The sequence below is a fragment of the Mustela nivalis genome (assembly GCF_964662115.1).
Source record: "Mustela nivalis genome assembly, chromosome: 1".
NCBI classification, from domain to species: Eukaryota; Metazoa; Chordata; class Mammalia; order Carnivora; family Mustelidae; genus Mustela; species Mustela nivalis.
In genome coordinates, this window is record NC_139020.1 from 201,857,545 (window position 1) to 201,879,875 (window position 22,331).

Here is a 22,331-nt window from a genome sequence, read left to right on the forward strand (position 1 = left end):
CAGTGACAGTGGAACACCTTCCTTGGCTCTACTGACCGACAAATACCACTGTGCCACCAAGCAAGGGCCAGGCAGCTGGTTCACACCCCCAACCAAGGCCGACACTCTCCCTCTGCGTGGCACAGCCCTGGTGACCACAGGGCACAGGACTGCCAGCAAGGCCTGTGTGGCTGGCTCTTCGAGCTCCCACTCAGAATTCAGGCTCCCCCCGGATCTGGATCTGCAGAAGCAGAATCGTGGGTGAGCCCAGGAGTTTGCATCCTTTATCTCATAGGTGGTTTAGAGGCCCCCAAAGTGACAGAACCACCGCCCACCATCTTCCCAACCTTCCCTGTTGCTCTAAGTCAGAAGCTCTCAAGCTGTGGGCCAGACCCATTGTCCTGGTGCCCGTAAACCTTCCACAAATCTCCAGATGGGAAATATTTTAGCCTCTGCAGGCCATGTGGTCTCTGTCAAAATGACTCAACTCTACCATAGATAAGGCATAAACGAATGGGCATGGCCACATTCTAATAAAGCTTTATTTACAAAAACAAGAATAGTCACTCAACTCCGGATTAGTGGGGTTAGAAATCAATTCAGTGAGTTCCCACTAGCATTCTATGTTACACAGAAGGGAACGGATTTTATCAAATTTCCCCCCACGGATGGGGAGGCAGGACTCCTTGGATAAAGTTATTTCGATTTCATGTTTGTTGCTGGGTGCTTGGATGCCATGAAATAGTAATTTCTAACCCTGTCACCTGGGTCACAGTCATGAAAGTGAGAAGGCATCTTCAGGCATCTGTTCCCATGCCTGTCTCTCAGCCCCCTGCCCCTGAACCTCGCCCAGCAAGTGTTTGCTTGAGCCCCTGTTTTCACATCATGGGGACATGCTCAGGACAGGAACTGCCCTGAATATGGTTTCACTAGGCAGTGCGCAGAGGTGGGGCCCACCTGCTCTGAGGAATCCAGGAGGCCTTCCTGGAGCTGTAGTGTATATGGAACCAGGGGTGTCTGGGACTAGGTGTGAGCTTTGGGAGGGGTTCTCTGCATAGGACCTCAGGCTGGTGGGGGACACTCAAAAGTCACCTGTGGGAAGCATGCATGGAAAGGCTGGGAAAGTGCTGGGACTCCCATGCAAAGCCTCCTTCCAAACAACACCTTAGGAGCTTGTCTCTTGCGGGCTGTGGAGAGCTGGAACACCCAGTCTGATCTAGGCAGTGACTTTCAGAGGGAGAAGAGCCATGGGTCACACACGAAGGGGCATGTGATGCACCCCAGAGCCAACACCTCTGCAACAACAATAGTCAATGGCAAGAAATATGTATGCCTGGGTCATAGCACGAACATGCGCTTAGCAGCAGAAACAACCACATCTCAGAGAAATCAAGGCCCAAGTGAGACCACATGTGCTCTGGCAAGCAACAGAAGGTTCCAGTCTGTGGTTTTAAGTCCTTGTTTTAGACACATTGTGTGTGATGGTCTTGGGGCTGAGCACCAACTCTATCTCTTCCCAGCTAGGATACCACTCTAGGCCTCAGTTTCCCCATCTGTATGGTGAGGAAGACAACACTTCCTCTATGAGGGGGGCTGGACATCAAGAATCAGGGGACTGGGGCACCTGGATGGCTCAGTGGGTTAAAGCCTCTGCCTTCAGCTCGGTCATGATCCCAGGGTCCTGGGATCGAGCCACATCAGGCTCTCGCTCAGCAGGGAACCTGCTTCCTCCTTTCTCTGCCTGCTTCTCTGCCTACTTATGATCTCTGTCAAATAAATAAATAAAATCTTAAAAAAAAAAAAAAGAATCAGGGGACTTAGTGAAGGGCACATGGTGCCAGGCAGGGATCAGGAACCAAGAGAGCTAACTTGACCCACTGCCTTAGGATAAACCTTCATCTCGCCCCTGGGCCTTGCTCCTAGTATCATCCCTCTGGCTTAATCACCCTTGGCTCGGGGCCAGCAATGGGGTGAGGGTCCCCAGTTCCTGACAATAGATGAATGAAGGGTCCCCTCTAGGCCTCAATGGTAAAGGCCACACGACCTGTATGACCAGCCCAGAGAAGGACAGATGTGTGCATCTGCAGATAAGCCCGAGGCCCACTGTCCTGAGATGGTTTCAACAAGGCACCCAGACTCTGCCTTAGCCCAGCGAGAGAGCAACCTGGGGCCACCGTCACAAAGGACCACAAACTGAGCAATATAAAACAAAAGGACTTTATTCTGTCACAGTTCTGGAGACCAGACTTCTCAAATCCAGATCTGGGCAGGGCCGCATTCCTCCCAAGGCTCTAGGGGAGGATCTTTTTTGGTCTCTTCCAGCTTCTGGGGGCTCCTGGCATCCTTGGCTCATGGGAGCATCATTCTGGTCTCTGCCTCCATCATCACCATCATGTGGCCTTCTCCTGAGCGTGCCTATGTGTCCACTTTTTACGAGAACACCAGTCACAAGATTCAGGACCACCATAAATCCAGGATGAACTCATCCCAAGATCCTTACCCTAATTTCATCTACAGAGACATCTTTTCTAAATGTCATAGCCACAGTTTCTGGGGGTCTGGACACGGACAAATCTCTTGAGAGGCCCCCATTCTATTCAACCCGATCCTCGGCGTGCAGCTCACAACCTGGAGAGCACTGAGCCTGCTGGGGCTTTCTGGGGGCGGGAGATGGCTCACTCCAGCCTCTCAAACAGAGCAGCTCGGGGAGCCCTGCGTGCGTGTGTGTTGAGGCTGCAGATGGCACCAGACACTTGAAGCAGCCGGCACAGAGGCAAACAGTGCCAAAGCCAGGACTGGGGCCAGGACTGGGGGCGGCCTTCACGCTCAGCGAACCCGAGCCACCGCTGCGCTCTGCCTGCCGCCCAGGGACCCGTTTTCCTCCAGCCTGTGCAGAGCCACCCCCATAGCAGGGTAGGGCCGGGAGAACACCCTCCTTCAGTGCAGCCATAACTGGCAGCCCCAGCGGGGCCACCACGGACTGCTTTGCTCTGCGTGTGGGCTTTTTCTGGCCCAGGGGCCGCTCCCTGTAATGTTTAGTGATCGGTCACACACAGAGCCTGCTGTGTCTTGAGCCCCCACCAGGCAGGTGACACACCCCATACTCCTTCCCCTCACTCCCCTACAGGAGATCTACCTGCACATCCAGGCGGCTCTGCTGCCGAAATATCACCCAAAGCCCCTGACCCTTGTTTCCGCCACAAACACCTCCCTGTTCAAGCCTGCTCCCCGATCCCAAACCTGGGTGCCACAGCAGCCTCTCGCTGTCTGCCTGCTTTCCCTCTTACCCCCTGTCCCGTTCGGCCCATAGCCACCTTCGTGAGACATGAAGAGTCCTCAGATGGTTAAATGGACAGTGACCCTATGACCTGGCACCTGTCATGTGACCTCCGCTCCCTGGTCCACACTCAAGGGAGAAGAAGGGCTGCAGCCACACAAGCTCCCGGGCGCGGAAGTCCGTGGCAGGGATAGTCACAATCACAATGCTCAAAGGTGGAAACAACCCAAACGTCCACTGGTGGATAAACGCGTATAAGGAACATGGCAGGGCCACAAAAAGCAGTAATATGCAGCCTTAAACAGGAAATGACGCATGTGCCCAGCACCGTGAATGTACTCATTGCCACGGAACTGTCCACTTAAAAACGGTAAAGGTGGTGAATTTTTTTTTTTTTAAGATTTTATTTATTTATTTGACAGAGAGAGATCACAAGTAGACAGAGAGGCAGGAGGGGGAGAGGAGGAAGCAGGCTCCCCGCTGAGCAGAGAGCCCGATGCGGGGCTCAATCCCAGGACCCTGGGATCATGACCTGAGCCGAAGGCAGCGGCTTAACTCACTGAGCCACCCAGGCGCCCTGAAGGTGGTAAATTTTATGATCTATACATTTTACCACAATTTACTTTTACAAAGAATGAAGGCCTGACACACCCTACAGTGTGGATGGACCTCAAAGACCTCGTGCTGAGTGAGAAGCCAGCCACAAGAGGCCTCGTGGTTCACGATTCCACATATTTAAAATGCCCGGAATGCACAAATCCAGAGACAGAAAACAGATGAGTGGGTGCCCAGGGCGGGGGGAGAGGGCGTGGGGCCTCCTTTCGGAGTGATGGAAGCACTTCAAAGTTGACTGGTGATGGTTATACACCTCTGTGGACATGCTAAAAACCACTGAATGGTACACTTTCAGTGCACAAACTGACTATATGGGGAAATATATCTCAATAAAGCAAAAGATCAAGCCATTCGCCATCACAAACCTTCCCGGGGCCCCTCCCTCAGTGAAATCCAGGGCTCGCCAAGCCACGCCAACCTCACCTTGACTCTCACTCTCTCTACGTGCCAGCCTCACTGTCTTCTGATCTGTCCTCAATCTCGCCAAGCCTTTCCCACTTTAGGGCCTCTGTGCCTGCCTGTCCCTCACCTGGGACATTTTTCCCCCATGTTGGGTGGCTGCATCTCACTGTCGGGGTGTCAACCTTCCACCCCGGCCAGTCCCCACATGTCACTCTGTCGCTTCTGAGAACATCCATTTTATTCATTTGCAGCAATTCTCTCCTGTCCCCCCTAAAACCACCCTGGCTCCCCAAGACCAAGGCCCTCACGTGCCTCTGATGCTGCTGTTTCCCCAGCACCCAACATGGTCCCTGGCCAGTCCCTGATATGTGCTGCCCCACCTTGTAGGTCAAGATGCTAAAGCCCAGAGAGCTTGCAAGACCTGCCCAAAGTCACACAGCAGAGCACCACAGCCCTCCCTGCACCTCTGGCCGCCCCCCCAAGTCTGAGGACAAGAATGTAATACTCCCGCACTGACCCTTCTACCCTGCAACCTCAAAGTGGTCTCACTGACATTACAATTCATCCACACACCTGACCTGGTCCTTAGGGTCCCTGCCCCTGGGTAAGGTCACAGGACGGATTTTTGCATCAGGCTGCACTACCGCTGGCTTTCACATAGTAATGGCATGCCTATCACCACCCAGGACTATAGATTGACACTCAGGCATGCTGTCCTAAAGAGTTCAAGGGAAGGAGGAGGTACAGAACCAGTCGCATCCCACCTGTTCTCAGGTATGGGCAACACTCTGGCGTCTATCACAGGGGAAGGCTGCACCCACAGGAGGGCGGGAGGGGAGCCTGCATCCCATGGATTCTCTCCCCCGCACCAGGCACTGCGGATGTGCCACTCATCACACGCAACAGCCCAAAGGGCCTGGAGAGAGCTTGCCCATCCTGCTACCAGGTGTGGGAAAAGCCACCAGCCAATCCAAGATGGCCCAGCCATCCAGGTGAGTGCAGAGCTTTGAACTCTAGCTGCCCAGGTGCAAAGCTTGTATCCCCGCACCCCCAACATTTCCTCCAAACTGAAGGGTTTTTAGCCTCAGCACTGCTGACATTTGGGCCCACATCCCTCTCTGCGGTAGGGGCCATCCGGGAATCGTGGGGTGTTGAGCAGCATCCCTATTCTCTACCCACCAGATGCCAGGAGCACCCCACCCCCGGACAAGACAACCAAAATGTCTCCAGACACTGCCTAATGTCCCTGCAGGACAGAATCACCCCCTAGTACAGAATACTGCTCTGTCTCACAAGATCCCGTGTTAGCTCACCTCTGCCCAGGGCTCACGCCCAACTCCCAGTGTAAAGGAAGGTGACAGGGAGGAAAGAGACAAAAAATGGTTACCAGGACCAAAAGAATGACTGTCCACATATCTTACAAATCTTTTCTAACACCATCAATAGATGACACGTAAGCAAATGTGCTCCCTGCGTTCAAGGGAGTATTACTTGGCCATCAAAAGCAATGAAGTTCTCTGATACCCGCTCCAATGTGGATGAACCTGAAAAATATTATGCTGAGTGAAGAGAAGCCAGACAGAAAAGGCCACATGTTGTAGGATCCCATGTATATGAAATGTCCAGAATAGGTAAATCCATAAAGACAGAAAGCAGATTGGTGGTTGCCAGGGGCTGAGGGAAGGAGGAATGGGGAGTGACTGCACATGAGGATGGGATTTCTTTCGAGGGTGATGACAGTGTTCTGGAATTAGACACTGGTGATAGTTGCACAAGTCTGTAAAATACACTAAAAACCACTAATTTTTACACTTTCAACAGGTGAATTTTACAGTACACAAACTAGATCTCAATAAAGTTATTATTTTAATGAAACCTTTTAAAAAACAGTAATACATTTCCAACCTCAATGCAGAAACCAGACCTCCAGTCATGAAAACAGCCATCAACCTAGTATGACCCTCTTCTTCCTGTCATACTACATACACTGACTGCATGAGACAAGATAAAGTGGACATTCTTGCCCTCCACAGCGCTGACTTACGGGGACACTCAAGGTGCTTGCTTGCTTTCATTGATTCATTCACCGGCCATCTCTTCCTCTACATGCTAACCAAGAACATAAGCTGCTGGGGCAAGTACCTGGTCAATGGTAAGCACCCCATCAATATGAACAAAATAAATCCACAGAAATGAAGATACGGATTCTAGCCTATGTGGTCATGATCTCACAGAGAAACTAGGTGCTAATTAGAAAAGAGTATGACTGAAAATTCCACCTGAAGAATCAGAGACTGAGGCTCATGTCACAGAGGTACATCGGCCTGGGACAGTCGGATCAGAGGCCAAACCCAGAAACCAGTCATATGGGTGTCTGCAGCTCCCATTCAAACCCTTCCCAAGACCTCAGGATGCAGGACAGCAGGGAGGGTCTCACCACTCTGCAGGAATGCAGCAGAAACTTACTGTCACCTGTGCAAAGCATGCTCTTCTCTTTGACACACAAGGAAGGACCTGCTAGACAGACTTGACAAAAGAGAGTACTGAGGAACTTGGGACCTCAGTGGACTCATGTGGCCAGAGAGCTGGGCCCAGGAGAAGAGCCAAGCTTCCAACTCCTCTCAGGGCCCACAGTAGCTTCCCAGGTGAGATGAGCAGGTAACTGGGCCTGCCCCTGCACGCCAAACACAGCAAGCAACTTGAGGAAGAACTGTCCCTCCACCCTGGTCCTGAGCGGCCAGGAGCCATCCGTGGCCAGCTGTCCCTTGTCTCAGTGGGAGGAACACAACCTGGTCCCCACCATATGGGCTACATGGGGAAGGGGTAGCTGTCTCCACTCCAAGCTCCAGGATGAGCACAATCTGTCTTCCTGACCACCCTCAGGTCCCCACAGAAGAGGGCACCAAAACTTTCCTTCAGATAATCCGAAAGGGAGAAATACCTACCCTACCTCAAGTCTACGGATTACAAATGAAGATACCTATCCTTCCTCTAACACCCAGGGAGTGGAGGTGACAAAGATGTAGAGACACCCGTCCCTTCAGGTAGCAATGATGTGAGGACAGCTGTTCCCCTCAGGTCGCAATGATGTGGGGACACTTTCCCCGCATTAGGTACCAACGATGTGGGAACATCTATCGCCCCCTGCCCAGGTAACAATGATGCTTGCAAGCAGCTCCCAGTTCATACACCTCACGGTGTCATCCTGTCTCCCCTAGTAGCACTGATATGGAGGCATCTGACCCCCTCAGGTAGCAAGGATGTAGGGACACCTGTCCCTCCTCAGGTAACAAGGATGTGGTGGCACCTACTCCCTCCAGATAGTAATGAGGTAGAGGCCACTGTCCGCTCCAAATAATAATGATATAATGACACCCATCCCAGCCTCCAGGTAGCAATGATGTGGGGGCACCTGAACCCTTTCAGATATCGGTGATGTGGGGGGCACCTGTCCCGCCCACGATGCCCGGGGCGGAGGGACACCTGTACCCTCAGGCTGTGCCAAGCCCCGCCCAGCCGCGCGCGCCCCGCCCCCGCCGCGCGCCCCCCGCCCCGTGCACACGCCGGACACGCGCCCCCTCCCTCCCTTCCTTCCCGGCCCCGAAGGGTCGGGGCAGACAGCCCCCTTACCCGCGCGGCCCGCGTCAGGCTCAGGTCCTTCATGACCTCCTCGAAGGCCGCTGTCTCCTCTGCCTGCTTCTGGTTGTGCAGCGCGATCTTCTCGCTGAATTTCCGCGGATTGTTCGAAGTCGCCATCTTCTCGCCGCCACCTCCTCCTCCTCCTCCTCCTCCTCCACCTCCTCACACCCCCCCCCACTCGCCAGTGCCACCGCGCAAGCGCCGGCCGGGCCCGCGGGCGGCGGGCAGTGCGCAGGCGCCTTGGTGTTCGTGAGTGCGGCGCAGGCGTACGGGAGCGGCGCGCGGCGCGGGGGCGACAGCGCATGCGCACGCCCTAGCGGCGCGCTGGGGTACAACAGAAGAGGCGGGGGGTGAGGAGAGGCTGGAAAAAAAGACTAGGGTTTGAGCACATGCGTAGTGAGTAGACTCCTGGCCCGCTGGACAGCGGCCGCCCGGCTGTTGGGCAAGCGTGGTTCGCGGGCGCGCTGGGGCGCTGGAGCCCCCAAGGAGACCGACGGACCCAAAACCTTCCAATTTACAAGGATGGGGCCAGCAACCCACAAGGACAGGTAGCACCCCGATGCTGAGCTGGGGCTCGGACTAGTTTAGCTTTGAGACCATTTCAGGGAGATGCTCATTCATGCATTCATTCATTCAACGATATTTATTGAGCGCCTGTATGTGCCAGGCACAGTGGGGGAAAGGCGTGAGCAAGCAGACGTGCTCCCTGACCTGACGGGGTGTGCAGTTAGGGAGGGGGCCAAACACAACCAACCAAAAAATGACCCAAGAACATTTCTGATGGAAATAATTGTGATGTGGAAAGTAAAACTAGGGGCATCTGCGTGGCTCAGTAGGTTAAGCCTCTGCCTTCTGCTCAGGTCATGATCCCAGGTTCCTCTGATCAAGGCCCACATCACGCTCCCTAGAGCCGGAGACTGCTTCTCCCTCCTCTTCTGCCTGCTTCCCCCTCTGCCTATGCTGTGCGTGTGTCTTTGTGTGTGTCAAATAAATAAAATATTTTTTAGAAAAAAAAACTAGTAATGACTGGCAGAGTTTATTTTTTAAGATTTTATTTATTTGACAGATAGAGTACAAGCAGGGGGAGCAGCAGAGGAAGAGGGAGAAGCAGGCTCCCTGCTTAGCAAGGAGCCTGATGTGGGGATTGATCCCAGGATCCCAGTATCATGACCTGAGCCAAAGGCAGATGCTTAACCAACTGAGCCACCCAGATGCCCCTGGACTGGCAGGACATGGATGATAGGGAGGGAGGCTCAGGGCCACTACTGTCAGGGAAGTGGGGGGGGGGGGTGGTATTTGAGCTGAGGCCTGAACCTTGTCAGCAGCCCCCACGGTCCCAAATCCCAGGCATCATCTTTAACACCTTGCTTTCCCCATCACCTTACTTGACCAGTTTCTATTTTCTGGATCCTTAAGGCAGAAGGACCACAGGTTTGCCATGGGGTGCTATAGGAAAGGTCCAGAAACCCCACCTAGACTAGATCCAGCACTGAAAAGGGTAGCAGGGTCTTCCCAGTGGCAGGAGGTTGACCAGGGGAAATAAAAAACTTCTGACATCTAGCTGTTCCCTCCCACATCTAACTGTTCCTTCCCAAGTGGAGGAACCATGACCACCAATATCAAAGGTTTATTTTCAGAAGGCTCCAGGGATTTCCAGGCACAGACAGGGTGGGAGCCAAGAGGGGCAGCTAGGGAATAGTGGAAAACCTCTAATTAAACAAAAAGCACACTAGAAGGAAGGAAAGAAAGATAGATTCATTTTTTAAAAACATACTTCTTACTAGGGTAAGGGATGGCTGGAGGGGTTGCTGGTGGTGATCATAGAGGGAACACCAGTATTTTCTGAACATGCTTTTATTCACACTTTACAACTATTTGCTGAAATGTCCATATTGAGTATATATATATATTTTTAATTGGATTGTCTTGGGCACTACTATTACTTTATTTTATCCTTTTTTGTTCTAATGGTTTTTTGTTTTTGTTTTTGTTTTTAAGATTTTATTTATTTATTTGACAGAGAGAAATCACAAGTAGATGGAGAGGCAGGCAGAGAGAGAGAGGGAAGCAGGCTCCCTGCTGAGCAGAGAGCCCGATGCAGGACTTGATCCCAGGACCCTGAGATCATGACCTGAGCCGAAGGCAGCGGCTTAACCCACTGAGCCACCCAGGCACCCTGTTCTAATGGTTTTGAGTCCTTTTGTGGTCTTTTTTTTTTTAAGATTTTTATTTATTTATTTGACAGACAGAGATCACAAGTAAGCAGAGAGGCAGGCAGAGAGAGAGGAGGAAGCAGGCTCCCCGCCAAGCAGAAAGCCAGATGTGGGGCTCGATCCCAGAACCCTGGGATCATGACCTGAGCCGAAGGCAGAGGCTTTAACCCACTGAGCCACCCAGGTACCCCCTTTTGTGGTCTTCTAACCTTTTTGACTAACAAGCATCTGCCCTCCTCTTTTGGGTGCCAACAACCAATTGCCCTTCAGGGAACATTCTGCAATTTTCAGTCCATGATATGTAGATGGCATGGGCTTCATTACCCTCTCTGCCCACAAACACGCCTTCCCAAGTTGAAAGTCTTTACCAATCATCAGGGCCCATTGCTTTGCTTTCACGATTGGCTAGGGCAGGCATGTGGTTCTGTTTGCCCAGTGAGATGCAATTCTGGAATTTTTGCTTAAACCACTGGAAAGAGAAGCGCCTTTTTGCTTGGATGGCTGGTTTGAAGGATAACACAAATTTGCAGTGCCAGATGTCACTAGGTAAGAGAGATGTCCCAAGAGTGTGACCATACACAGAGAGAAAGAAGCAAAGTTAGAGAGACACTGAGCTCCTGGATCCAGCCATACCTGAAGCTGAACCCTCCTGGATTTTCAGTTATACGAGCCAATAATTTATTCTCTCTTTTGCTGGAGTTGGCTTGAGATCTATTTTCTGTCTCTAGCACTAAGACCACAGCTTCTGGGAGTCAGGTGCAGAGCTGGGCATTCTACAAATACGACTTCCAGTTCCAGCCACCATCCTATAAGATTAGAGAGGAAATAGAGACAGAGCAGGAATGGCAGCTGCCTGTACCAAGTTAAGTGCCAGAGCCAGGACTAGACCTCAGGTCTGACAGCAGAGCTTGGCTTCCTTCTCCACACTGGGTTTTGTAAGGTTTAAATGCTGCTAATACATGTCAGGTGCCTGGCTCACAAGTGCTCAGAAATTGCTGGTTACCCTGATCACTTACATATGCCTGCACTAAGCCAGTTTCTGGGCAGAGAAAACAAAAAAGATTTGGTAGTAGCAGGGGTTATCAGGTCACCGAACTGGGCCATGCCCGCAGCGCAGAGGTGAAGAGCCAGTGCTCACCCTACTCACCCCCATTCACCCCACACCCAGGCAGTAACCCAATCTGTCCTAAACCCTGGTGATGAGTCAGAGGAAGCTGTGAGCCTGCTTATTGTGCAATGGCCGGACAGTGACCCAAGCCCTCCTCCCGCTCCATTGACCCCCAGTCCCGAGGAAGGCGAGGCTGAAGTGTCTGGTGACCAGGGCAGAACCCAACCCTGACTGTTTTTGCTTTCTTCACTCATCAAAGAAAGCTGCTAATGCTAGTGTGTCCTGGGCAGGCTTCTCGGAGCAGCCCATGGTCTCTGTAAATCGGGGTGGATCTCATGCTCCCCATCACACTTAGGAAAAAATCCACACTTCTACTGTCAACTCAGGAGGCCCTCATCCCCTTTCCGCCTCCCTGGCCTCTCATTCCAGCCAGTCCAACCTCCTTGCTGTACCACCTCCAGATCTCAGCATGCACTGCTGCCTCTGCTAACTGCTTCTGCATCGTGGCACCCTCCACCTTCTCATCTTTCAGGTCTTTCTTCTGAGAGACCCTCCCTGAGGGCCTATCGGAAATCTGTTCCTGTGTGTGTCTCATGATCTGGGAACATCCCACTCTCTGAAGGCAGCTGTTTCCAGGGTCCTGTCTGCACCCTGCTAGACCAACTGAGACCAGAAGCTGAAAGTATGTTCACCCTACCCAAACATTCCTGGGCTTAAGTTCCCTGTCTGAGGCACAAAGGACAGAGACATACCAATTCCTTAGTCTTAAGGCTTATTCTTTATCCCTTGAAGGTTCTGTGTTCTTTAAGCCTCATTTTTAAAAATAGATTTATTTATTTGAGAGAGAGAGAGAGAGAGAGCGCATAAGCAGACTCCCTGCTAAGCTCGGAGCCTGATACAGTAGCTCGATCTCACAACCCATGAGATCATGACCTGAGCCAAAATTACGAGTTGGACACAACCCGACTGCGCCACACAGGTGCCCCTAAGCCTCATTTTATACTTGCCTATTCATTTTGTTTTTCTGGGTCCCCAGAGCTAACAGAAAACTAAGCACAGAGGGAGAGTTAGGAAGTGTTTGTTAAGTGAATAATTTTCTGCCTGGGAAACTCCTATTCATCCCTCAAAACCCACCTCAAATGCCCCCACGTCCAGAAAGTCCATCCCGAACCCTAAGGAGAGCTGTGTTCCTCCCTCTAGGGTCACCCAGTCCTGAGTCCTTCTCCAGCCAATCCTGACCCAAACGGTCTGATAGGGTCCAATTGTTGACTAGTTCCACTTTAATTACATAGCACATCCAAGTGTGAGCTAAGAAGTGAGTCCTTTTAAGCCACTTTCTGCTGCATGCAGGATACGGTTTTCTATCCTCTGCTTGATAGTTCTGCCTAGCTTCCTTTGTTCCTGGCCAGCTTCCCCAGCATCAGCTCCCACTCTTCCCTTTCTCGTGTCCACAACTCCAGCCTGGCTGCATTCTGCCACAGGCTCTCTCCCTGCCTAGAAGGCCTTTCCTCTGCATCCAGACTATCGCACTCCTCAGCATAAAGCTTCTAAATACATCCTAAATTAAAACCTAAACTCCTGGGCCACCTGGATGGCTCTGTCAGAGGAGCACACGACTCTTGGTCTTGGGGTCATGGATGTTACTTGAATAAATCTTTAAAAATAATAATAATAAAATAAACCTAGGGACGCCTGTGTGGCTCATTCGGTTGGGCGTCTGCCTTCACCTCACGTCATGATCCCAGGGTCCTGGGATTGAGTCCCGTGTTGGGTTCCCTACTTGTTGGGGAGCCTGCTTCTCCTCTGTCTGCTGCTCCCCCTGCTTGTGCGCATGCTCTCTCTCTCTCCTTGACAAATAAATCTTTAAAATAAATAAATAAAATCTTCTAAAAAATAAAATAAAATAAACCTAAACTCCTGAGCATTCCTTTGTGGTCCCGCCCTTACCAATTCTCCACCTGTGTGACAAAAGAAAAGTGACTTCACCTCTCTGAGCCAGGATGTCTGGTATTAAATGAGAACAGTGGTACTCCTTCTTGCAGGCTCTTGGGAAGATTAAATAGATAAAGCATGTAAAGCACTTAGCTCAGCGCCTGCTTCCTTGCAAGCATTCAATAACTGTTAGGGAAGAAAACCCTACCTCGAGATGTTAGTTTTCGTGCCTTGCTTTTCTGCACTGCCTTATATGGAATCTTAGTCAATCCGGGGTACCCACATTGCATAGAGGTGAATTCGGGCCATTGGAGCGGGAAGGCAAAGAGGAAAACCATCCAGGGCCCGTCTTTGACTTCCAAACCAGGCCCTCATCAAAGTTTTGAAAAGGCAAAGCAAGAGCCAGGTTTGATTACGAAGCAAAAGGGGAGAATCTGAAGGAAGCCAGAAATGGCCAGGCATGGAACGCACCCTTTACTATAGAATAGGAAGGGGTTTGCTGAGGACCGAGGCCCCTTGTCCCCCCATCCCAGGCTGAGTGTAGGTTAAAGGGGGAACAGGGTGGGGCTGCCAAAGAGGGTAACAAGAAGCTGGAACTAAGGGGACAGGGAACCAGGGAACAGCTTTATGGGATGGTGGGACAGGGGCAGAGCCAACAGTCCACTGGCTCCCTAGAAACCACCCATGCTGAGGGGATGTCTGGGGTAGGCATTCCAATGACACCGTGTTGCCTGAGACTTGGACACGCTCCAACTGAACTTCCCACACAGACCCCTTCCCTGCAGCCCAAAAGCCCAGGACACTTAGAGCCACAACCTACATTACAGAAAAGGGGTCGGCCACCAGGGGGTAGATTGGCTGCAGGAGTCATGGAGCTGGCTTTTCTTTTTGGTGGCCCAGTGTCTGAGTCCCCTTCCAAGTCTGGGGAGTCCTCACAGTGTCAAATAGGCCCCACTAACAAGCCTCAAAGCCACTGGTATGACTGATCAAATGATGGGCCTCTGTCCCCCTTTGTTCCTGTGTCCCGGCCTTTGCAACACTCCTATGCAGGTCTACCTTTTTAAGTTTGAAGATACGTCCCCAGCCCTGATTCTGGACTTGACCCTGTCATCTGCTTTGGCCAAAGGCATACAGGCAGAAGAGACAGCACATGTTTCCCAATTGGGACCTTGGAAGACTCACGTGATTCCACTTGTCCTCTGGTAGCACTGTAGAGCATGCTGGCCAGCTGCTAGTCCAAGGCTGTGGGACAGGTGGGTCTGAGACTCCTGGCTACTCCACCCGGAGTAGAGAGCATGCCCAGCCGAGGGCAGCCCAGAACAAGCCCCCTCCAGCTCAGTCACAGACACATGAGAAACAAACATCCGTTTTTGCATGCCATTGAGACATGGGGCTGTTTGTTACCCAGCAGTGGCAGCTAACACACTTTAGGTCGTCCTTTTCCCCACTCTCTGGGCAGCTACAGCATTGATACAGGATGTGGGCTAGGCCAACAGGATATTTGCACTCAGAGCAAGTGGTGCAAAGAAGCAGCATCGAGATGGGCATCTGGTTTTTAGGGGCAGCTGTGGCTGAGTGCCAAGGGCAGGTGGCAGTGCTAATTGAGGCATCTGGAGTCCATGGTGATGGCAAAAGTGTCCCCGCCAACCAGTTCCCCGGCATGATTTCAGCTGATCGCCCTGGCTGCCTCGCCCCCTACGTTTCTACTGTTTTCTGAGCCTGGTTTTCCAGCCTTCCTGCCTCTTTTGTAAGGAAATGAACAGCCTTCCAATGCACATTTTTGCCATTTAAATCAGCCTGAGGCAGTTTCTGTTGCTTGCAATAAAAACCCTGGTTTATATAAGATGGGCAATCCCAGCATGTTACATTTATAATTTTGAAACTGTTTGAGTTACAAGTATCAGAATATCTGACCACTAGTATCTTCAGCAACACAGGCATTGTGATTTCCCATAAAAAGGAGTCTGGCAGTCAGAGGTTTCCAGGGTAGGACAGGTGGCCCTGTGATTTTGGGGCTTTGGGAGGCGGCATCTCTACACCTCACTTAACTTGCTCCTCATGGCCACAAGATGGCTGCAGAAGCTCCTGGCATCGTGTCCTCACAGGAAGCAGTAAGGGAGAGAAGTGGGCAATAAGGCCTCTCTCTTGTCCAGAAACCCCCACCCCAGACTTCCCCTTAAAGCTTGCTGGCCAGATCTGGGAAACGCCCAAATCAAAAACAACCCCGGCAAAAGGCGTTGCCAAGAATGGCTCAGCCAAATCCTAAATTAACCCCCGAGGCTGGGCACGCTGCTGCTGGCACCAAATCAGGGCTCTGTTGGCAAGGAAGGAGAAATGGCTGCCGGGATGGCAATAACCAGGGTCAGCCACAAGTTGTAAGCTGGGGCCTTGCTGTAGGCAGGAGTATGGCTTCATGGCCCTCTTGCTTGTGGGGTCCACAGGCAGATGGTACCCACAGACCATGGAGTGGATGAAGCTCTGCTCCCACCTCCCCAGCCCAGGACCTCTCGCTTGTGTGGTGAACATTCGGACCATGCCTCCAAGGCCAGATGCCCCTAATAAAACCCATGCACCGAGTCTGCACCATGAGAAGCAAAATCTCCAGGGCCTGTGGGAACACAGGAGAAGGAGCTACGTTCTCGGAGACAAAGCCAGGGGCAGGTTTCCAAGCTGGCCAGGTCCGGGGCAGATTCCCACCTCACACAGCTCCCCAGAGGCCCCCTTGGCCTCTCTTGCTGCGAGGCCCCAGAAGTCACATTTGGCCTGCCTCTAGCGGGCCTGAATCCCACCGTCCCCGGAGACAGTGTTTTCCCACAGCCCGAGCCCAGGTGTGGAGGGAGGCTCCTGCCGGCTGCATCCAGGGCCTTGGTGGGGAAGCAGGCCATCTGGAAGCAGACGGGCTTTCCCAAGTTCAGTCCCTACATGCAGTGGCTGGCCATTCATGGCCCCAGCACCCAGGATGGAAGGTAAAGGGAGGAGATGAGGTGACAGGCTCGAGACCCCTTCAGGGTGCTCTGCAGAGAGGCCCAGACTGGTCCAAGGGTGAGTGTGTGTTTGTGTGAGCAAGCACGTGAGCATGTCGTTGGGCATATGAGCAAGGCTCCGTGTGAGCACCAGTTGTGACCATGTGAGTGTGCATGTCACAGTGCATGAGTGCAGGTGTTCATGTGAGCTTACGCCTGTGCGTGCATTTGTATAAGCATGTGTGTGCAAAGGCATGTTCCGCCTTTCTCTGAAGGACACAAACGTTCACAAAGTGAAGATTCAAGCCAGTTTCTGCTAAATTAAAAACAGCTTTTTCGTGTTTAAAGTTTACAATACGAAAAATAATTTTCCTTTCTTCCGGCGGGGGGGGGCGCGGTGAAGAGGGAGGGGCAGGGGGCCCCTGAGAACATTCCATGAACCAGCCCAGACGGTTATGCACAATCGACCCGGTTAGATACGGCAGAGCCCCCCCGAACCCCACCCCCCGCGCCGGCACCCCTGCCAGCTCATTGGGGACAAGATGTTCTGAGGTGTGAGCTGATCTGGGGGGACTTGCAGCTGGCAAAAGATTCTCACTGCCCCCCTGAAGAGGCCATGCCTCTAGCAGGGAAGGGTTCTCCTTGGGGGAGCTCAGGTTGGGGGGGGGATGAAAAGGGACTGGAATGTTCTGGTAAGTCCCCAAGGGCTCCTGCTTTTGTTTCAATGCCCCTGGCAGCATGGGCTCCTTCCTGGTTCCCAACCAAGTTTTTATTTCAACGCTGCCCCCCACCCACACATCCAGCCTTCCTCTGGGGCCCCGATAGCCGCTGTACAGGAGCACCAGGCCTGAGGGTGCATTTTGAGGGTGACCCTGGACACCTCGCCTCTCAGAAAGCTGTCTGTGAACAGGAGGCTTTCTCCACCAACATACAGCCCAATTCGCGGCGAGGCCAGCCACGGGAGCAGGGGTTGGGGGCAATTCACAGAGCTCTTACGCCCATATGGAATGGTGATGACTTCGTGTTTCTTTTAGGACCTGCCCTGTGTCTCCCCCACCATGCCCTCCAGGGAGAGGGGCTCCCCAGCTCCCCCATCTCACACCCCAGGACTGAGGAGATGGAGACAACCTGCCAGGAGCTGGGGGCTGTCTGGTGGCAAGGGGCCAAGCCACCAGGCCCATGGAACAACCTGGAGAGAGTCTCTCCAAAGGCCACCCAGCCCAGGACAGATTTGCCCTCTGTCTTCCAGGCACCCAGTAGGAGTTCTGGCCATACCTCTCACTGCCCCACACCCCTGAGCCAAAGGCCAGCCCCCCTTCCTGCTCCCCCACAATGCTAGAAAAGGGCAAAGAGGGGAGGGGAGCCCCTAACCACATAGAGGACATGAGGAATCTGTGACCCATCAGGCCCCACAAGCTCAGCACTGGGCCTGCTCCATCTTTTCACCAAAACATTTTTATTAAATGAAGGAAAATACTAGGAGACGACATCTGCTAAGATAGGAGGTTAATTCTTTACACGGTGAGTGGGTCATAGAGACTCAACATCAATCGTGCATTAGCAGCAAGAGACACTTTAAGTTGCCCCAAGGGTACAAATCCCATTTATAAGACAGTAATGCCGGTGTCTTAAAAAAGCAAAACAGAACCCTCCCACCCCAAAAAATAATAATAATAAAATGAACAGCTTTAGAGCTTTGACACCGAAACAGATGTGGCCAGAGATGTCGCGAAGCCCTTAAAAGAACAGGCCATACCACTCGCCTGACTTCCCTTGCTGAGGGGGCCCAGGCAGGCCTAGAGGCACGACAACCAGCACACGGGACAAGGCAGGAGTGGAGGGCTGGAGAAAGGGAGGGAAATAAAAAGTATGAGACCTGTAGGAATGCAGACACACTGTGAGTTCTAAAGCAGGTGTCCCCCTTGAACCAGGGGGCAAGGATGGGAACAGGGCCATCTCAGCCCGTTCCTCCTCAAGGCCCCACGAGACACCCAGCGCCAAATGGAAGGCTGGACAATTGTGATGACCGTATCTGAGAGCTGGGCATGTTTTTTCCTTCTGAAAGTGGACAACCGCACATACCAAAGGTATTGGGACTGAGAACAGGCATGGAGACAAATGAGAAACTCCTCCAAGGCCACCCTCCCACCCACCCTAGCAGCCTGGACTTGTTGGAGGCAGAAACATGCCCACCCTTGAGGTCAACCCTGAGCTGGGTGCTTCCCTGCCACCTCACCAGCTCCTGTACGTCCATATGTTAGAGTTTGGGGGTGGTGTTTATTTTAAAAAATAGATGGTGCAAGAAACTTGGGAGTGGGGCAGGGCGCAAACCAGGGATTTGGGGATCGACGTTAAGGAGCTCGTATCCAAATGTCTGAGGCCCCCAAGCTGGGAGAGGAGAGAAGTGGGGCAAAGCCACAAAACCACATCTCAAAGGAGACCCTGATTCCCTCCCTGAGCGGGGACATGGGGCAGGTAAAGAAACCTCCTCAGGTGTGACTCTGCTGCCACAACACATTAGCCTCATCGCTGGCAGCCTCCCTCAGTGGGCACAAAGCCAGGATCTGCTCTGGGAAAGAAGGAGGGACCCCTGGAGGGGGCCTTATCAATGCAGCAGGCCCCAAGGCGTCAGCCCCCACCATGTCAGCCACAGACCAGGGGTGGTTCTGTGGCTCTCGGCCCCAGGGTGCGCTCAGCACACCCCTTACAGAGACAGCCTGAGGCTGGCCCGGCTCCCAGGGGTGCCAGGAGCTACCTCCTGGTCCCTGACCGGGGCAGCAGGACAGGGGCACAAGCGATGCCTGCGAAGGACTCTGGGAAGTGCAGGTCGCGCTCCCACTCATCCGTCTCCGTGTTGTACACCTGCACGATGCCCGTGACGTTGTTGAGGCGCCAGTTGTAGCCCCCCACGATATAGATCTTCCTATCCAGTAGGCAGCAGCCAGCCTCCGACTGGCCGGCCCGCATGGGGCTCACACTGGTCCACTGGTCCGTCTCAGGCACGTAGTACTCCACCGCCAGCACGTCAAAGCAGCGGTCAACGTGGTCCATGCGGCCCCCAAGGGCATAGATGCGGCTGCCGGCCCCCACCATGGCATGGAGCACGCGGGGCTCACTCATTGGTGCCTTGAACTCCCACTGGTCGGTGGCAGGGTCGTAGCAGTGCAGCGCCTTCTTGTCCTCTACGGAGATGCCATAGCCTCCGGAGATGTAGAGGCGGCCCCCCGCCGAGGCACCTGCGTGGCCCCAGGTGCGGCGCTTCAGAGAGCAGGCATAGCCCCACTCGTTACGCCGCGGGCAGTACCGCTCCACCGAGGCCAGGCTGCCCGCCCGGTTGCGGCCACCCGTGGCATACACCATGCCACACAGCACGTTCAGCTGAAACTGGATGCGGCTCTCCTGCATGGCCTGAAGGCGCAGCCAGCGGTTCCGGTGCGGGTCATAGCGGTAGCAGGCGTCCACTGCGCCCTCGCCGCTGCGGTACTGCAGGTGCTGGCCCCCGGCCACGTACACAAAGTTGTCGAGGACGGCCACGCACGTGTGGCTGCAGCCCACCTCCATCTCGGTGAGTTCCCGGAAGTGGCGGGCACCCGGCTCAGGCAGCTGGTACACCTTGCTGCTCACAGAGCGGTCACTGTCGGTGTAGGGTGTGCCCCCAAAGGCCACCAGGGAGGGCACGTCGGAGCGCACAACCGTGCGTGGGGACTGCATCTCATGCTGCCGGAAGGGTAGCACCTGGTAGTTGAAGGCCTCCAGCAGGTACTGCCGGCACAGCACGTCCTCCACCATGATGTCCAGCGTCTGCACGCTGTCCACCAGGTCCGACGAGCGCATGAGCGGGAAGCGGATGTGGCAGAGCACATGGCTGGCGCGCGGCCGCCGGGCCGGGTCGTGTTGCAGCCAGCGGACCGCCGCACGGAACAGGTCGATCTCTGCACAGCTCTGCAGCCGATTGCTCTGCAGGAAGAAGACAAGGCGCTCCAGCGGGAGGTGCAGGAAGTCCTCCTCCTCCGCGATCTGCAGGAAGTGCTGGAAGGTGAAGGCATCCACGGACTCCTTGAGCGAGGCCAGGCTGAAGGTGGTGGCCATGTGGCCGATGTTCAGGCAGGTCTCTACACTCATGGCGGCCTTAAGGAACTCCTCGCACAGCTCCACCACGGGCAGCATCTGCAGGAACACGGCCGCACCCAGCACATCCTGCACGCAGTCCAGGTCTAGCGTCACTTCGGCACTATAGGCAAAGTCGATGATGTGCCGTAGGCCACGGGCAGACACACCCTTCAGCTCGATGATGTCCTGGCTCGCCTCCCTCATGCCACCCGTGAACATGGCCCTGAAGTTCAGAAACACAGCACGTGGGCTCGGGGTTGCCAAGGGGGCCTCATGGCCACCCAGGAATAGACTGGCCCCTGGACACCACGAGCAGGGCACAGCCAACCAGGGGAAAGAGACCAGATGCTCATTAAAGACATGTAGAAAAGAAAAGGATTTTTAATCCACCCAAGCCATGTGTCTTCCTACAAACAGCAGCTCCCCCCTCGGCCCCTCTGTGTGGGGGTACGTCCAGCCTACCCAGAGGTGTGGAACACTGGCTCAGAGGGAGGGGGCCGGGGGGCCACTCATGGCAGGGCAGGTACAGGAGGGCAGGAAAAGGCCAAACGTTGATTTTGGCCGTGAGGCAAGTGCCACCCCCACCTTGGCACCCAGCCCTGTTAAGACCACACATACAGCAGGCTCAGGAGAGGGTGGGGACCCCAAGAACACTGTGCACCATGGTTATCCTGACCTCAGGAGGTGAGGTGAGGTCAGGTGAGGCCAGCCCCTCACCAACACCAGCAGACACATGTGGACATGTGTCTCCACCACCCCAAGCCCAAGTCTCATTCCCATCACCCACAGATGGGGAAGGAATGAGGGTCCCCAGGTCAGAGCACCTACTAGGACGCCCCACCAGGGTCACTGTCATCTCTAGAGAGAGGCCCAGACAGGAAAGCCCTCCGAGAATGGCCTACAGGAGCCCTAGTTCACTGTGAGACATCCCCCAACCCCAGGGAGTGAGTGACACTAGCTGTCAGCCTTTCTGTCCTGCTCTGGCAAGTGGTGTTAATGATGTGAGCACCAGTGCGAGAAACAGAACCTGGGTCACAGCACCCCCTGGCTTTGAGCCCCAATAGGAAGAGGGGCAAGAACCCCAACACCCTCTGGAAGTGCATAAGAGGTTTCTATCACGGGACAAGCACATATTGTGATGGCTGACCCAGGAGAAGGAACCTCCCTCATCCATCCATCCAACAGATGCCTGTCCCCCAGTCACACACTCAGTGTGGCCTGGGCTCAGGTCCCAGAGTAGGGACAGCTGAGCTGGACAGTTAGCTGGCCGCCAACTAACAACTGCCCAACACTCTGAGCAACAGCACCATGGAGCCTTCTAGGAGCAGCACTTGGGCAGCCCCTCGGACCCTGCCCCTTCTTGTCCCCATGAGTCCCATCAGCCCATCGAAGGCAGAGGCAGCCACGGCGACGGGAGGGAGCTTTGCCTTTTAAGGCCTCGCCGGCTGCAGTGCCAGCGCAGAGGAGCCTTTAAAGGGCATTTCTGGCTGGGCCGGCCCACCCGTCCCCAAATCCAGAATAAAAATAGACACGGCGCCCCAGATGGCTTGGCTGCTCCAGCTCCCCAGAACAGCCTTGTTGAGCCTGGGGGGCGGGCAGCTGGGGGGCGCAGCAGGCAAGCCGTCCCAGCCTTGTCACCCTAGCATCGAGGACCATGCAGCCCTTGGAACGCACCTAAGCTGGGGCTCTGCGAGACAGTCTGAAGGGTCGCCCCAGCCACCACTGGCAAAAAAGGGTGAGAAAGCCACCCCTAGGACAGCACCCCAGCTCTCTCTGGCAGGGTCACAGCCTGGCAGGAGGAACTGGCCAGCTGGTCACTGAGGAAATGAGGGAGACTGTCCTCAGTCCATGACAGTCCCCAGCTGGTGAGAATGGCCCTAGTCCTGCTCTAAGGGGCCCTCACTCCCCCACACAGCCCAGCACAGGGAAGGGGATTTTAGGAAAGGGCTCTCGCATCAGACTGACCAGTACACCCATGAAGGCCTCACCTGTTGTGAAGGGACTACGATACAGCCTGGCATGCATGAGGACCCCCATCTGGGCGTCCTTCCTATGACTCAGCCTGAGTACAGGAACCTATGGAGGCAGAGACT

The 22,331-nt window shown here is 54.0% G+C and overlaps 2 protein-coding genes across 8 annotated transcripts in view; both read right to left on the reverse strand.

Annotated features, from left to right (window-relative positions):
- CRTC1 (CREB regulated transcription coactivator 1) overlaps positions 1-8,083 on the reverse strand; it is a 78,231-nt gene extending 70,148 nt beyond the window's left edge. For all 7 annotated transcript variants that reach the window (XM_082706886.1, XM_082706885.1, XM_082706881.1 and 4 more), the window contains exon 1: positions 7,904-8,083. In XM_082706886.1, the coding sequence (XP_082563012.1) occupies positions 7,904-8,029 (126 nt within the window). In that variant the 5' untranslated portion in view covers positions 8,030-8,083. The remainder of the gene's footprint in view (positions 1-7,903) is intronic.
- A 9,484-nt stretch (positions 8,084-17,567) lies between these two features.
- The window catches only part of KLHL26 (kelch like family member 26), a 28,656-nt gene continuing 23,892 nt past the window's right edge, over positions 17,568-22,331 (reverse strand). Inside the window, exon 3 of the mRNA XM_082706946.1 lies at positions 17,568-20,461. Coding sequence (XP_082563072.1) covers positions 18,880-20,461 — 1,582 coding nt within the window. The 3' untranslated portion in view covers positions 17,568-18,879. The remainder of the gene's footprint in view (positions 20,462-22,331) is intronic.